Here is a 14,199-nt window from a genome sequence, read left to right as displayed (position 1 = left end):
TAACAGTGCTCCAGTGGCAGAAGAATCAGAGCCCTACAGACATTTGTCCTGAGCCCCAGTTGTCAGACTGGAGAGATTATCCATGTCCTTGGATTAAGATTTTTTACCTCTGCACCCAAAATTTTCACTAAACGTAATTCAAATTTCAGGCACGAGTGGAAGGCAGAATCGCAGCGTATCTGTATTCAAAGGAACAAACGCAACTGGCCAGCAATAAAGCTCGCTCTCGGAAAACACGGTGTGCAGCTACAACAAGGATGTGTAGTAACAGAACAAATGCCAACAAATCCCCATTCAATACCAATGGACAAATTGCCGGTCTGACCACACTGAATAACGTCTTCATTGTTTCATTTTACCTGCTCAAAGGAATGAAGTCCACTCTCCTTACCTAACCGTACCATGTCTTCCATTATCGCTTGCTGCAGTTCCTGGGTTAAAACACATAAATTCCTCATGAAATATCAGAGTCAACCTTACATGCAATTAATGTCATCGTTCATCAAGAAAACATGTTTCTGAGCAAGGTTCAAGTGCCTTGTTGATAGTTAATACATAATTAGCAAATAGTCTATTAAAAAAATGTACAAACATTAAACTTAAGTGCGGTAATGTTAACTGTTTCCTCAGTATGAAAAATAATGGGTCTGGCCATTCTATTTTTAAACGTATCTGACAGATGCTTACATTTGCAGTCCTTCAACCATTTGCCAGACTTAGATGCAGAATCATTTCCCATAGACGCCAGTGGGATGATTCAGTGGCATCAGCGTTCATTAATGCGATCCAACTCAGTTACGCAGTATTACAGAGCGCGTGTAAATAAGGCCGGGATCCTTATTCAAGACATCTAAACAAATACAACCTCTCATACTGCCATACTGCTGTCCTCTGCCGGACAGAGCCCTGGTCCCCCCCCCACGGAGGAGTTCGCAGGGGTCTGTACCGTCAGTCAGCACACATCACTGGTCCCAGGTCGACCCTGCTTAATTCTCAGCAAAGAAATAATTCTTGTCACTGGGATCATTAATAATGGCCACCTACTCTTAACTAGGTCATGCCACAGTGAGAGAGTGTCTGTACTGCCGACAGATAGAAAGACAAACCTTATTTTTACAGAGTTCTGCATATGTTCCGTCAAACCCTCTTTTCTTTGCCCAGCCTGGCATGACTTCGGGATCGGGCACCACGATTCCCACCAGGAAAGCCTGTGGGAGAAGGAGAAGAGAATTGCAGGCAAAAGCTGAACGACGTTTAAGGCCCTACATTGAAGTGAATACATAAGCCGGTTGAATTTGCTACGCGCTTGTCACTTCTTGTTTAACTGTGTTAATAATTTGCTAACATGACATAGCAAAGTATATTTTGGTGTCTGTGCCTTTTCCCTCAGATAAAATGGTTCTCTGTGACTGTTCCTGCATTTGCCAACAACTTTAACACCTTCAGCTGGGTTTGTGTTCTGCTTGGACATTAATTAAATTACTTTTTTCACAGGCATAAGCCAGAGCGAACACAGCCCGTATCGTTTATACACACGCGGCTCACGGGCAAACTCCAGTGCCGGGGCTGTTGCCAATGAACGTAGAGGGACGAATTGCAACGGTTTCAGAAGCTGTACGTGTTGGTGTAAATACGTGAATAAGCCATCTTCACTGCACACGCAACTGCAAACGGTGAACAGAGCTGTAATTTGGGGAGGGGCAAGGCAAAAACAGGACAAGATTGGCCAAAATGGGTAGGCACCGGTTGTGGCTTTGCCTTTGCCTGGCTTACCGCAGGTAAAGTGGCAAAGGAAAGTGTTCCAGACCCAAAGGGTGACACTAAAGCATGTTATAAGGCTTGATCTTTGGCCACAGCATCCTCCAAGCTGCTTCGGGTCACGCCAGCAGCTCAGCTCCTGCGTGGCTGCCAGCCAGCTCCAGAACAGGACGGAGACATCAGGGCAAAAACGTGGCGTGACCCGCTCACGCCGCCCAGCTCTCTGTCTTCTGCTTACAAAGAATAAAGTCATACTTTCTGAAAACTTAGTTTTTACCTGCAGGCTGTCTCCATGGACATAGATCTGGGCAACAGGGTCACTGCGGATATAGATATTCTCTATCTTCTCTGGTGCAATGTATTCTCCCTGAGCGAGTTTAAATATATGTTTTTTCCGATCAATAATTTTAAGAGTCCCATTCTGTTAGGAGAAAGAAATGAGAGTTCCCAAAGGAGTTATTCAGCCACAAAGACTCAGTGAGCAGTCTGCTTTTAACAGAGCTCTTTAAATTGCCAGAAAACACTTCACTGACATATCGAGCTTATTCTGCAAAATATAAACTTAATCCTCCGTAAAGATAGATCTGCCTGGAAATTTAAATTCAGTCCTTGAAAATTTACATGGGATAACACAGTTGACGTAAGAACTAAGGATCCGATCAGTACGCACAGGTAACCATTTCCCGATGTCTCCAGTATGAAGCCAGCCCTCCTGGTCCAGCGCTTCAGTTGTCTTCTCTTCATCTTTCAGATAACCTTTGAAAACATTTGGTCCTTTCACGCATATCTGCAAAACAGTCGGAGGTGCTGATAAATTAGTTTATTAGTCTGCTGTACATACTAACAAGATAAACAGTAATTCGCTAAAACTGAAATATTTTAGAGGTTGATTTAATGACTGTGCTCCATGGAAATAAAATATATTGCATTGTAAATTTACCTATGGATTTTTTTCAAACTAATGGCAGTAGGAAGTAGGGAATGCAAAATTGATCTGTTTGAAGTCGGTTTGCATTCAGCTTGCAGTTAAAAAAAGTGATTTCAGTAAGTTTAATTTCTGTGCAATATAGAAATATCAGCAATGTAGAACTCACAGCAATTCGGCTCTTCTTAGCTGAACTCATTAATTCAGTCTTAGCTTTTAAAGTAATCAGGCACAGCATTGGCTGGAAGGACTGCCACAGCCCCGTTTTAATTAACGCTTGGCTGCTCTGTTGCTGAATTGCTGTTTTCCTTTCCTGATTGTAACACGTAACACATCAGCAACTATGCACCTTACAAAGGTAAAACGCTTCTATAACTACATAACTACTTCATACAGTGTTAACTAGTGAGAATTTGATATAAAAATGTGATTTGCTACCTCTCCTTCTCCTTTGGAAGCAAAATAATTCAGCTCTTCCACGTCCTTCAATCTGATTAAGTTACAGGGCAAAGGGGCTCCCACATGACCTGGAAATCAAAGTTATCCAGTCACTTGTCACCAATAATTAACATTTTATTATTACTTGCTTGCATGGTTGTAGATGCACTGGATGTTCTTGCAGGAGCTAGGTATATTTCCTCATTTTAAGGTTTTAAACTACTGACCCTAAATACCCAAACCTCCTATTTGGATATGAACCCTATTTTCCAACATGTCAAAATACAGACCGTGTCTCCATTACCTGTGAGAGACTAGCCCTTGTTTGAGCTTAACTCATTATCAAAGCACACTAAGCTCTGGACTCTCATCATTTGAATCATCTGGGAATACCAACCGCAGTGACATCACGCTGAACACGCTTCCCCCCACCCCTACAGTTTTCTCCAAAGATGAAGCGAGGGCAAGGTCTGCTGGAGCCAACAGGCACTGCTGGAGCGCTGCGGTGTGCAAACCAGCCCTGTTTTCCCCAGAAGTAAAGAAAAACGGACTGGAAAGGAGTCACAACTCTGCGTCACGGCATTCATTTTGCAAAGGAGCCAGCTCAAAGCGCGCTGAGGACGAGGATGCGGCGTTGGCGTGCGAGCGGCGCTTTGCCCAGCGCTGGCCAGGGCACGGGCAGCGAGCCCCGGGGCACACCAGGATCTGCCAGGGGCTGGGTTCGGTTTGGAGAAAACCGAACGGATGGCCACTTGTGCTGGGAGAAGAAAGCACATGCTCTTCTCCAGCCACGGAAGATCTGGATTGGAAAGAAGGAAATGATTAACTGGCCAGACCCACTACTATCTGATGCCCAGGTTTCCTACTAGTGTTTATTTGAATGAGTACGATGCCCATTTCACAACATGTTTGTAAATACTGGTGAATTATATTGAGAAGAAATTAAGCCGCAGTACTTGTATGCATTATCTGAATCTTGCTTGGTGCTAATCTTTATCTGATTTTGTCAAGATTCAAAAGTTTTGAAAGCCTGAAATATATAACGTATTGAGTAGTGGTGGATCTGTGTCCAAAGCCTGAGTTTGCTCGCTGAGTACAGGAACGTTTGCATCTTTTCTTTGTTCCAGCATTCCATTATAACAAACATTCTTCTAAATTCAGCTCCAGTGCTCCAGAGAGGACTCACAGGGCCAGGAGTGCGGAGATGAGAGTACTGCAAATAGCAGCTCCAGGGGCAACCCCAAATCTCCCCAGGCAAACATGCCCAACATCTGATCCCTGGCTCTCTATTCCGTCGTACTTTCAAGAACATTACATTTGCTGAAAATTATTCACACAGTAGTGAATGTTGTAGAACACCCTGGGATGTCCCAGTCCAGAATTTTCAAAAGAAATGTGCATTTCTTTTCTTTCTGGAAATGGTGGAAGAAAATCATTACCTGATGTCCAGTCACCTGGGGTCGTAAAGGTGCATCCAGCTGTGCATTCTGTTTGGCCATACCCTTCATAAACCTGACAAAGGAACGGGTATCTTTAAAGCGGTATATATGATTTCGCTATTACAGAAGAAAATTCTAAGAATTGCCTTCTGTTGCACGGTCCTGTGAGCTAATCCTGCCGGCTGCAACGCACGGGCGCAGGGTTAACACAGGGACGCTTTCCCCGGCTCTTACCGGGTATGAAATTTCATTTACGTGGCTATGGATCTGTATAGCTGAAAATAGTGAGAAGACAAGTTCAGCAATTAGCTTTTGAGTCAGGAAGTATGTTACTCCATGGAGGAATTTATTAGTTGGGGGTGGGGGGGAAGGTATTTTTGTGGGATATTTTGAAAATATACCTTTCAATTTTTTTTTTCCCACCTAATTTTAGGCTCTTGAACGATGCCTTTTGGTTGCCCTGGGCTTCCTCGTCAAAGAGAAATAATGCAGTGGACATCTTACGTGGGTTAAATTGCCATCTGAAGATTATCCTCCTCCATTTATATACAGAATAAAACTAACGTAACGAAGTTCCTAGCACATGCACAAACACATTTAATTGCACGTACTCAACGAAGTGCTGAGACACAGGTGGGATGAGGCTATGCTTTTTTTTTTGGCAGCTGCCCGCAGTGCAAGCACCGCTCACCTGCTGCTCGCTTCCCAGGGCCACCGGCGGTCCCCACTCCAACCCCACGGCTGCGGGAGCAGAGCTCCGGGGACACCGGGGTGCTGTGCCTGCCCCGAGCCCTGCAGCTGCTCTTGGATCGATCCTAAACGCGGTTCTGAGGTCCTAACCCATCTCCTTCCTTAAACGCAGCGCGTTTCCTAGCTAGCAGTAAACGACCACCCCCAACCAGCCGCACGAGCCCACCTGGCATCCGAGGGCCGCGCGGAGGAAGCCCAGGACAGTCGGAGACGCAGGGGCGGCGCCTGTTACTATCATGCGAACGCACCCACCGAGACTCGCCTGTTTGATAGCAGGAGAAAACAAAAGAAAGCATCACAGATTATTACAGGTGGCAAAAACGGCAGTGTGTGCGAGCGTCGCTTACACAGAGCCGGCGCAGAATGCTCCCTCTAGAGCAGATGCAGCCGTGCTATGGGAACATGAGCTAGCCCTGAATCTCTCCTTCGGGATAAAAAGCCAGCTAAATGTTAAAAGCAATAACTGTCCCCCTCGTGGGCAGAAATAGTGCCCAAAGAAAAAACCATTCGACGTACGGGGGCGGGAGTCCCACATCTCTCGGAGGATGAGCTGCTCCGTCTCGATATGTGTGGCCGCCCGCGCCCAGGCAGGCTGCAGACCTGCGGGGAGGCAGCCCTGGCCTGCAGGGAGCACATCTGGCTCTGGGGAACCACTGGGGGAAAATCAGGCTCTGTCCCCCTCCAGTTTTCTTTGCTTATTTGCACTTTGTCGTTTTTAATGAATCGGTTCCCAAGCCATCTAAAATAACGCTGTCCCTTTTTAAGGCAGATGACCTTCAAATATTTGTGGAAGGCATTACATCAATTCCTGTGTCGCGTTTTACTTCTTTTTGTCTCCCCTTCATTTCCTTTTTCCTTATTCTAAAAGTAAAAAGAAAACCCAGCACAAAAGGAAACAAGTCCCGATTGAGCCTGCCCGTCTCGCCAGATCCTGAATCAATATGCAGCCTGGCTCGCCTCATGTCTGGGCTCCCGTCAGCATCCTGTGAACTCTGCTCTCTTTGCACGCTGAGGACAACTAATCCGCAGATGAAAAGTACAGTCAGTTTCTTTAGTTAAAAATAAAGTGGCATGTCTCCAGATAAAGTTATCCAATTAAAAAAATAAAGTAAACGGAGCCTCCTGGAGTAGTACAGCACCCAGAAAACCTGGTTTAAAGCCAGGTTAATCCTTTTTTACTGAGCAGATATGCAGCACACAGCAGGGCATTCCGATTTCTTTCGCCTCTTGTTAAACTGTGATTTACACGTGCATTTTTCTCCACACCCTTATCCCTGTTTTCCCAGGGGAAAAAAGCAGTTTTCAATATGCCCGATTGAAACCTGACCCTAAATCCAATCATATCTACAGAGAATATGCAGGAAACTTTGGAGCAAGGTCTCTTTGATCACACTCCTCTTTTCATGGCCACCTTCCTGAATTCCATCCCCAGTGGGAGGAGACGGGAGCGGGTTTGATGAATCCTCTTCCCCTGCCTGTTGCTGGGTGTGAGCAGGGAAAAGCCATTTACCGCAGCGGGTGCTGAGTCCCCGCAAGCCAGAGCGCCCAGATGATGAAGGGGGTGACAGCAGCCCTGGTGTCGGGCAGGAGGCTACGATCCTGCTTCTGGGCAGCGTCACATGGCAGAGGGCAAGTGCCCCCGCACTGCATCGCGTCCCTCCTCGGTGCCTCTGCAGGGGCACAGCTTGTGTCCCAGAGCTGCAAAATAATAGGCACTATTCTGCAAGTAGTGATTTCTCCGTGCGCTGAAGGAGGGATGTGGCAAAACCTTGTGTTTCTCTGCCTTGTGTCTCTCCCTTCCCCTCTGGAAAACTATCCCTAATAGAATCGAAGTTTTGGCACCTGATGCATGGTGTGTGAAAATAAATACATAAATAAAAATAAATGTGGCAAAAGTTAATGTGAAAGTTAGTGGAACCACAAACTGTGCTCCATTTCCTTTTCCTGTTCAATTTTCAGTCTGCTATTCACTGGTGAGTAGCAGTTGCCTGCAGTTCATCATCAGGCGAGCGGACCACATTAACTTCAAAGAAAACCAGTCCTTGCTAGAAGACGTGACAGTTCTTTGACTTTAGACTCACTTCTTAAATTGCTTACCTGTATTTTATTGAAGAAAAGTTTATCCCACAAGCTGTCATTTCTAATGATCCCGTTTCGAACTTCGGCTTTTTTCCGTTTCGCGGCAAATTCCAGAATCCAGCGCTTGAGGGACGTGTCCGCCTGGCTGAAGATCTGCGGGAGCGCGGGGTGGCAGGCGGCGCGGCACCCGAGAGAGGGAAAACATCAACAGCTGATCTTACAACGACAGCTACACGGTTCTGCCGTGCCAGGTGGGGTACAGTTACGTTAGCAGTACAGTTACATGAGACTGTGCTATGGCTTTGGTATTGGGGGGGGGGGGGGAAAGGAGTGGTTTGTTTCACTCCATCGCTGTTGTACATACTGTTCCTTTGGGGGAAACGGAGAGAGGGTGCTGGGGTAGGCTTCGACTCGATTTACAGGACTGGTATTTCTGCATGATTTCTACAATAGGATTCAGTGAAATCATAAAATCTGAGCAACGCGGAATGAGCGACTGCAACACCTGGCAGCTAGAGCAGGTATTGGCGCTGGCTCATGAGGTGACGGGGGCTGCGTTTACCTGAGCTTAATCAGACGCCAGCAGGAACTACACCTCGACAAATGAGAAACCCCCAGTGCCCGTCCCTCTAACGAGGCACCAGAACCCCTGCCCCACAGTCCTGACCTTGGGGAAAAATTAGATCGGTAGCTTGTGCTTAAGCTCATCTTTAGAAGATAAATCTTCTAAGGAATAAATGTTCTCAGCTGGTCAAACTGATTTAACATGATGACCAGACAAGTCTATCTGAAATACCTTTCAAGACCATCTCTTAAAGTTATTTCTAGATCCAAAAGCCAACCTCACACTTACACTGCCTAAATCCTCACAGTCTTTTTGCAGTTCCTGATTTCTAGCTGTCATTGCCACCAGAAAGAGAGCTTCCAGTTCCAAAACTGGCTGAAGGGCACCAAAAGTCCTAGTACATCCAGGTTTGACTGGTGTTCCTGTGGCGAAAAAATCCCTTGTCTCTGGGAATGCCACTAGTAACCCCAGTGAGAACGGGGTAGGAGGCTAATACGGAGGGGTTTCATATTTACATTTCATATTAACGTGCAATGGCCAAGTCCGCAGTCTGTGCAAATCAGCGTAATACGGACTTAGAGGTCGGAGCAGCTGTATCAGTTACCCAGGGCAAGAACGTGTTTGCAGTAAGGCAGAAACAGCATCATCTGCTCGGGAAATCTCCGTGACTAAGGGAATTCTTTCACAGAAGCACTGAAGGGACATAAAACTTTATTATTACGAAAAAGAGCAAAATTAAACTCACCTTATCATACATTCTGTTTAACAGCCGCGGCACGACAGGGAAGATGGTTGGACGCAATGCTTTCATATCGTCGGATAGGAGACGAATATCTCCTTGAAAGAACCCGATTCGCCCTCCGTGGCAGTATACTACAGACTGACGGGAAGAAAAAGGAACGCATGTAACCTCTTTGCTTTTAGTTCCCAGGGCAGAGCATCCCTCCCGAGCGCAGAAGTGCCTTTCCTCAAATTCTACTCTCCAATACGGTAAAAACGGGGCTTTAGAAACGCATATAAAAGTAACAGTAAATTTTGCACTGAATAGAAATATACGGATAGTTCTGGGCACTTTTCAGTACTGGCAATTCAGCATCCACCAAATTTGCCAGGGTTTTTGGCAGAACAAGGAACCAAAGCTTTTCGAAGGGCTTTCCCTTCGTCCCCTGCATACGGGGACGGAGAAGTCCGAGTTACGGTCAGATTCTGGATCTGAACTTCTCCTCTGAAGCCCAGACCTACCATAGCAGCTCACAGCATGAGGACCTATTGTCAATAAAGAAACGCATAGTAAGAAACATCGTAAAACATACTGAGCGGCAGCCGATTTTTAGATGTTAATACTTTAGTTTTGTTTAAATACAACAATATAGACTACGTTAGCAATACAGTGCCTGATCCTGTATCCCAGAAATAGAAGCCAGCTTCGTAAAAGGTGCTTTACTCATATGGAAACTACAGATCCAGAAGTTTTGTACTTGGCAGGAAAAGAGGCCACTTTCATCAGATCAGAATAGAGCTGGGTGTGCGGCTCGGGCAGGGCAGGCTGCCTGCGATGAGCCAACTGGCAGCTGAAGCAGCAGCTCCGGCGGTCGGTAATACTGCAGAGGAGTAGTCACTAACTGGGTAAAACTGGCGTTTATCGCTTGTGCTGCTGCGTTCCGAGACCAGCATCCCTGCCCTGCTCCTAGAGCTGAGCGGGACAAGGTGTCCTCAGCGATGCCGGGAGCTAAGCCCAGCTTTCCTGAGCCCGGACCAGCGCTCTCACTTTTCTGAGCTCCCCCAGGGGTAGATTGAGAATGTCAGCTCCCTTTGGTGCACTAAAAATTCCTTAAGAGACACCCAAGTCTTTTTGTGCTGCTCCTAAAAATCTGTAACGCGAACCGAAGTGCTCTCACGGCTCCGTCAGCCGGTCGGAGGCTGTCTCTCCATCGACTGAAACCACGGGAATTTTACACACGTGATGTAGGTTTAACGAACATCACACTGCCAAATCTGCGTTCTACGCTGCACGGGCACACGAATTTAAAAAAAAAAAAAAAAAAAAAAGGAAATTATAACTAGTGTGCTCATTGGGAACTATAAATAACTATCAGAAATTTTTAGCTTTAAAGAATGTATCTGTATAATTTTAACTGTAAGTTCCAGGAACTAATAATGTTGGCGAAAACTAGGGAAGCTGAGACAGTGCTTGCTGTTCGGAATAATTTTGAAAATTATTTTTTAGCCCTTTTGGAAAAAATATTTACATTAATGAGCTTTTTTAGCAGAGAGGATAAAGCTGAACATTCTTTGGGGGCCTGGCCCTTTCAGTATGGCAACATCCTGTGAAACGAGGTTATTTCAAACGTTTCTAAATCTTTTTTCCCCCCCATCAGATGACTTTTTAATAATTACATTCTTGTTCACTGGCAAAGCAGATTGCCTGAATTGTGGTACCATACTGACCAACTTGCCTTTTAAAATTAGACTTACAAGTGAAGACAGGCTGGGCTGTAATTCTCCAAACCTTTCACGGTTTCACTTCCAATTTGCGAGTTTTTTTACCAGGGGGGAATATATTATTATTCCTAAGTGGGAGGCTTATATTCGGACACTTGTCTGACTCAAAAAGTATGCTTTCAGCCCCAAACGGTCCTCCCTGAGAAAGTACAGAGCTGCAACCGAATCCGAGTCCAATCTTCACGTATTGGATCGGTTCTCAGCTTGCAGCCTCCGAGGCCGGGAGAACCGAGGTGGTTGTCTCACCTGACTTGCCTAACACACCGACCGCGGCGCTAACCGTCACCTGGCTTTTCAGAAAAGGGATGTCAGAAGGCAGTTCTGCAGGCTGGCACGGGTTAGCACTGCTGTTTGCCATTATTTCCAGGGCACGCTGCCTTCCAGTTAATGCCCACCGTACGCTGCCCTGCCAGGAGGATCACGGGTGTCGCACCACCGTCTTAGTTTCCTCTTTTGCAGTGTCCGCAGGGGGGTTTTTTGCAGATCTGGTTATTTATGCAATAACGGGATTTTGGCTGATGTAGAAAATGGCACGCAATTGTATTTACTCCCATGATAGCTGACCCTAGAGTGCTTTGAAAAGCTGCCCCCAAAATTGTGCAGGTAGCAGTTTCTGCTTGTTGAGCAAGGGCCGTTTTCCAGTCTCGGAGCCACCAGCGTAAGCCGGACAGCTCGGGAAAGGCTCCCGGCATCGCTCCGCACTCACGGCCGTGTCCCCGAGCCCGGAGGCTGGGCTCTGGCGTTATGCACGTGGCACTTCTGGAGTACAAGGTTTTGGGTTTTTTTAGTGCTACAAGATATCGCTGGTTATTTAGTATTTTATTCATTTTATTTTTTTTTTGGCGTGGAAAAAAAGATGATTTCCACTGACACTAGGACCTTACCTGTACCATTCTCTCAAACATGTGTGCTAAAGGCAAATAGGAAATGTGTACATCCTCACAAGTAGGAGACCACTGACTCTGGAAGAAAACACAAGGAGCCCCACGAGGCCTCGTCAGTTCAGGCAGGCTTCTTACCTGTATAACTCTTTCAAACATGTGAGCCAGAGGCAGGAAGGAGATGAGCACATCGTCCTGTCTCGGAAAGATCACTTTCTGCAGGTGAAGGGCATGGGAGACAGAAAGGAAAGAAACACTGACAGGAAGACAACAAGAAAGTCATAAAACAATAAAAGAAAAATGGCACCAGAGGAGCAAAAGGGTAAAGATTGTCGAGAGAGGAAGGGAGCAGCGTACGAAGTGAAGCGTTAAGCCACAGCGTCCATGAAGCTCAGTTAGCAGGAGGAGTAAAGAGCACGGAGATGTACACAGAGGGCAACGGAGAGGTCTCTCCATGAGAGAAGGCGTATCGTATCCACACAGCTCACGCTGGAAACGGAGGCTCACCCCGACAGAGAACCCCGGTTTTATTCTCTGCTTTCTACCGCGAGGTGCCGAGACCAGGATTTGCACTCTCGGCTGGGCGCAGACCTGCAGGAGCCTCCTGGGAAGGAGCGGGGCTCTCCAGGAGCATCATTTTTCCACAGTGCACAGAGCCCATCAGAGAGTCACAGTGTTACTGGAGTCAAAGCTATAGATTTTTTTTTTCTATTCCTTCGGTTAATCATTGATTTGAATCAGAATATGTTGGGAAAATTAATGATTTTTTTTTTCAGCTGCAAAAATTAATGATTTCTGTTAGTGTTTCTCATAATTCTAAGCGATTAAAATGGGATTTTAAGGGCATTATTGCTGCCCCACAGACAGGTGCAGCGGGGGAAAAAAGAAGGCTGGACAAATTACGTGAAAAATAAAAATGACCAAAGTCTTCATTTTGCCGAGGTTTGAATTCCGTCTCGCAGGCTGGAATAAACCAAGGCCCCCAGAGCCTTACCTGATCCATGCCCCAGAAGAAAAGCAGCCTTTCTACCCGCCTTTCCAAGGGCAAGGCTTGCCGTAATATTATGGATTAGAAAAACTGAAAGCTTGATTACTCAATAACTTGCACCGAGGCCAGTGGTTAGTGGCAAATGGGTATAAAAATCTATTAGCTCACAGAATTAGCAGTTTATACCCACTTTGCATCTCCACTGCTGTGACAGAATCGATAGTCCGTGACCTGGGACACGGCGGTGGATGGAGGCACAGGAGTTTCTTCCTCGGGGAATATTTTATTGGAGTTAACTCTGGGCAAGTCAGATTTGGGGATGCCCTCCCAACCATTACCTAGTGAAGTCAAACATCATTGACCACGTGGGTCTTTTCAGCATCAAGCTTCGTATTATTTTACGTGTCAGTCTGAATTAAGCTATTAGGGCCTGCAAAGCTATTTATACACTATTTCAAGCCGGCTTCGTTTTCCGCAAGCACACTAATGTAACACCGTTAGCATCACTAGCTATGCTGCTTTTTGTTTGCACTGCTTTAACGCAAATAAGTGATTTGGTTTTAAATCAGACCAAAACGATGACATGGAATAGTATACCACAGCTGGCACAGCTGTCCAGTTAAATGTAAAAATGAGAACAGCTTCCTGGCGTTTGAGAAGAACCTTATAATAAAGCTCTAGGTTCACTTCAAAAAAATGTTCCTTTGATAGAAATCACGGAGCTAGGCAAAACCAGCACAAGAGTATGTAAACAGCAAATCTACAGTACTTCCAGCTTGAGGTGTTTTTGTTGGTACTGCTTTCAAATATTCTGCGCTTTGCTCGATTTCATGACTGCGGTTAGACGTTGCCCTCATCGTGCGGATTGGCTACGGGCATTTACGCTCTCGCCAACAATACTCTGGTGACTGAAGCGATTGAATTTACAACCGCTTACACCAGACCCACGTCTCAATCTGATACCTTCGAGATTACTCAGAGTCCCGTTGCCGTCAGTGAACGCTAAATTGATTTCTGTGGGCCAGTCCTGGAAGATGCCAAGTTCCCTCAGCTCCCTCTAAATCAGTTCTCTTCCAAAATAAACGTTCCTGCCCTTCGAAACTCAGACGTATCTGCGCATCAGCTTTGCTTTCGTTTGTGCATCTTGCTGTCTCTGAACCCAGCGAAAGCTCCGCGCTGCAGAGCCCGAGGGCTCGCTCCAGCGAACTGCTGTCTCGACATTTCATACCGCAAATTACTGGAGTCGCAACCCTGCAAATACTGGAACGCGTGAGTTCAGTGGGATTTCTCACATCACGCATCCCAGTTGCTTTACGAACCAGACAGTGGTCTGGAAACCTCGGAAAGTTCAAGGATTCAGATAATAAGGCTGCAGTATTTTCAGCACCAACGCTAAGACCAGCAAGGGGTATAAGGTAACAAAGCGTGCATCCCACGTGTACGTTGCTACTTTATAGAATCGCCTGTTTACTACAAAAAATAGATTCTTTATACTTGCTAGGTACAAGCTGTATAAAATCCTTAATACGTTGTGCTAAAGCAATTCCGCTTCCTATGCTGTTTCTAAACACAAGTTTACACATTGCATGAAACATATCATACAGGTACTTGGCCAGTGCTATGCTTTTTTAAAGATATCTATAACAGAAACTGAGATATACTTTCATATCGATTAAATTAACCGTGCTTGTAAAAACGTATACATTCTTATATATATACACGCACTTTCTATGGAGAAAGCTTTCAAATAAATGAGGGCGTTGTGTGGGCACAACGGACACAAAGAGCACAAGTGGACCCCGTTGCACCCGTACAGGGCTTGTTTGCTCTCCTAATCCTTCAAAAGGAGCCGGTTAATGGATTTACAGGAGCCA

The 14,199-nt window shown here is 45.9% G+C and overlaps 1 protein-coding gene across 9 annotated transcripts in view; it reads right to left on the bottom strand.

Moving 5' to 3' along the window:
* ACSL6 (acyl-CoA synthetase long chain family member 6) overlaps window positions 1-14,199 on the bottom strand; it is a 59,130-nt gene that overhangs the window by 6,431 nt on the left and 38,500 nt on the right. For 4 of the 9 annotated variants that reach the window (XM_054841749.1, XM_054841747.1, XM_054841752.1 and 1 more), the window contains exons 11-20: window positions 11,341-11,418; window positions 8,700-8,834; window positions 7,408-7,542; window positions 5,477-5,572; window positions 4,561-4,633; window positions 3,122-3,210; window positions 2,429-2,545; window positions 2,036-2,179; window positions 1,107-1,208; window positions 360-431 (exon numbers count right to left, since the gene is read on the bottom strand). In XM_054841749.1, the coding sequence (XP_054697724.1) occupies window positions 360-431; window positions 1,107-1,208; window positions 2,036-2,179; window positions 2,429-2,545; window positions 3,122-3,210; window positions 4,561-4,633; window positions 5,477-5,572; window positions 7,408-7,542; window positions 8,700-8,834; window positions 11,341-11,418 (1,041 nt within the window). Of the gene's footprint in view, window positions 1-359; window positions 432-1,106; window positions 1,209-2,035; window positions 2,180-2,428; window positions 2,546-3,121; window positions 3,211-4,560; window positions 4,634-5,476; window positions 5,573-7,407; window positions 7,543-8,699; window positions 8,835-11,340; window positions 11,554-14,199 lie in introns of all 9 variants that reach the window. The other 5 variants (XM_054841746.1, XM_054841744.1, XM_054841745.1 and 2 more) reach the window with 3 other exon arrangements.

Source organism: Grus americana, chromosome 14 (assembly GCF_028858705.1).
Source record: "Grus americana isolate bGruAme1 chromosome 14, bGruAme1.mat, whole genome shotgun sequence".
Taxonomy (NCBI): Eukaryota; Metazoa; Chordata; class Aves; order Gruiformes; family Gruidae; genus Grus; species Grus americana.
Note: the sequence above shows the minus strand (reverse complement) of the source record. Positions and strands in the feature narration are given on the sequence as shown.